Genomic DNA, 2,237 nt, shown 5'->3' with positions numbered 1-2,237 from the left:
AAAAAAAAAAAAACCAAGGTGAAAAGCTGAGACCATGCTTTATGTTTTTCTTTTCAGTTTTTTTGTTTTGCAGACAAAGTTTCTGTATGTAGCTTTAGAGCCTGTCCTGGAACTCACACTGTAGACCAGGCTGGCCTGGAACTTACAGGGATCTACCTGCCTCTGCCTCCCAAGTGCTGGGATTAAAAGTGTGCACCATCATCTCCCAGCTTTCTTTTAATTTTTATTGCTGCTAGAGGACGGTCCAGGCTGGCCTCACACTTGTCATGTGCTTGCCTTAACATCCAAACACTGGGATTACGAGCATGCACCATGTTATAAGTGTAATCATTGCACTCTAAGTACTTGTTCACATCAAGAACACTATGTAATCACGACTCAGAAAATCAGGACCAAAAGGTTCCCTAAGTACATCATCCTGGAATCCAGCTCCTATGTTCATGACATATATTTAAGAACAGAGCAGGAGGTGTAAGATTAACGGAATTTTCTAGCACACAATAAGCAGTAAGTCTCTCTGAGTCACAGCCACACTTGAGCAGCTGCGAGGAGAGGGAAACAGTAGGGAAGACGACTCAGGGTTGGCTGTTCTACCTAACCGGGGCCCACACGTGATAACCTTTCAGTACTCAACTGCGGGAAACTGAGTACCAAGAGTACTGCTCTGACAGAGCTTTGCAGACCCAGCTAACCTGCAGCAAGGGAGACAGTAGCTCTGGATTTAGGAACAGTCATGTTTTAGAGACTTAATATTGTTTTTCTAGTCAGGGTTTCTTTGTGTAGTTCTGATCATCCTGGAACTCACTTTATAGACCAGGCTGGCCTCGAACTCAAGAGATCCGCCCACCCCTGCTTCCTGAGCGCTGGGATTAAAGGTGTGCGCCACTGCCTGGCCTCATTTTTGGATTCTATCTACTGATAGATTTCTATCAAAGGAAAGACAGTGATGCACACCACAAAGATGTAAGTGGCAGAAGAGCCACCATGTCGGGCTTTCTTGCTCTTTACCTTGGCGGCATAACTCCACATTTCAATTCGGTCATTGAGGCGCTTTTTGCACTCTGGCTGTAACCTCACCCGCTTATCTTCCAAGGCCTCCATTAGGCAGGACATCTCTGTGGAAGCAAATGTAAGAAGTTTGCAACCGTATAGAAACAATTCTGTAATTTCAGGGAGAAGAGTCCCAAGCACCTCAGAACTGAGGTCATCAGGACCAATAAAGTCAAATTCTTTCTGGGAACCTTGCTGAAGATCCCACTGGTGAGGAGTGTGACTTCCAGTGTCAGCTGCCCACAACCTCTTCACTCCTCTTATTTTCACTGGGTGTCCCTGGTTTCAGACACCAAGAAGCTGCCATTGTCCCATTATAGACCCAGAATGCTCAGTGCAGGAAAGAGGACATGGTTGTGACTTAATTTTTTTTTTTTTTTTGAGACAGGGTCTCTCTGTGTAGCCCTGACTGTCTAGGAAATCTCTATATAGACTAGTCTGGCCTTGAACTCAGAGATTCCTGTCTTTGGTTCCCAAGTACTGGGATTAAAGGTGTACACCACTATGCTTAGCTGTAACTGAATTTTTGATTCCCTAATAAATAACTCGTTTCCCTTTTCACTAAATCTTTGGCTCTGGCTATTTCAAACCTGCAAAATTAGTCCCAAATTCATTGCCACCAAGGCCTAGCTTACCATCTAGCAGACATCTAGGAGAGGCTGTCTATGGCTGGGCTACAGACACAGTCAGAGTAGCTGTAGGTTACTCAAAGGCAGCATTCGAGTACAAAGGAGTTCAGACAGGGACAGAGCAATAAATATTACTTACGACGCCCTCGGCCAGGGGTGATGGCTGCACAGTGGTGTTTAATGTCCAAGGCACATGCTGTGTGAAGAACTGGGTCCACAAAAATGTCTGCTTTGCTCTCCTTCAACATGTTCAACACTTCCTGAAAGGGGAGTTCATTGTGGAAAGAGCTGTGCAGAGGAAACTTATCCAATCTGCTGGCTACTCTACAGAACATGCAAACAAACAGGCCAAAGCGGGGAGGTAACTACAAAGTACCCTGGCACAGGCGGGTGGTAATGTGGCCATGTATGCACAGAAGGCAGCCTTCTGGAACCCAGTTTAACTTGCTAACTACCTCTGAGGAATACAGTAGGAGCTAAAGAAAGCTAAGAACAGTATGTACGCCGGGCGATGGTGGCGCACGCCCTTAATCCCAGCACTCGGGAGGCAGAGGCAGG

At 46.0% G+C, this 2,237-nt stretch overlaps 1 protein-coding gene across 1 annotated transcript in view; it reads right to left on the bottom strand.

The window, feature by feature from the left end:
• Glg1 (golgi glycoprotein 1) overlaps window positions 1–2,237 on the bottom strand; it is a 92,123-nt gene that overhangs the window by 5,679 nt on the left and 84,207 nt on the right. The window contains exons 24-25 of the mRNA XM_005345660.3: window positions 1,819–1,939; window positions 1,009–1,115 (exon numbers count right to left, since the gene is read on the bottom strand). Coding sequence (XP_005345717.1) covers window positions 1,009–1,115; window positions 1,819–1,939 — 228 coding nt within the window. The remainder of the gene's footprint in view (window positions 1–1,008; window positions 1,116–1,818; window positions 1,940–2,237) is intronic.

This window comes from Microtus ochrogaster, chromosome 4, assembly GCF_000317375.1.
Source record: "Microtus ochrogaster isolate Prairie Vole_2 chromosome 4, MicOch1.0, whole genome shotgun sequence".
Classification (NCBI taxonomy): domain Eukaryota; kingdom Metazoa; phylum Chordata; class Mammalia; order Rodentia; family Cricetidae; genus Microtus; species Microtus ochrogaster.
This window is presented reverse-complemented; position numbering and strand designations above follow the sequence as displayed.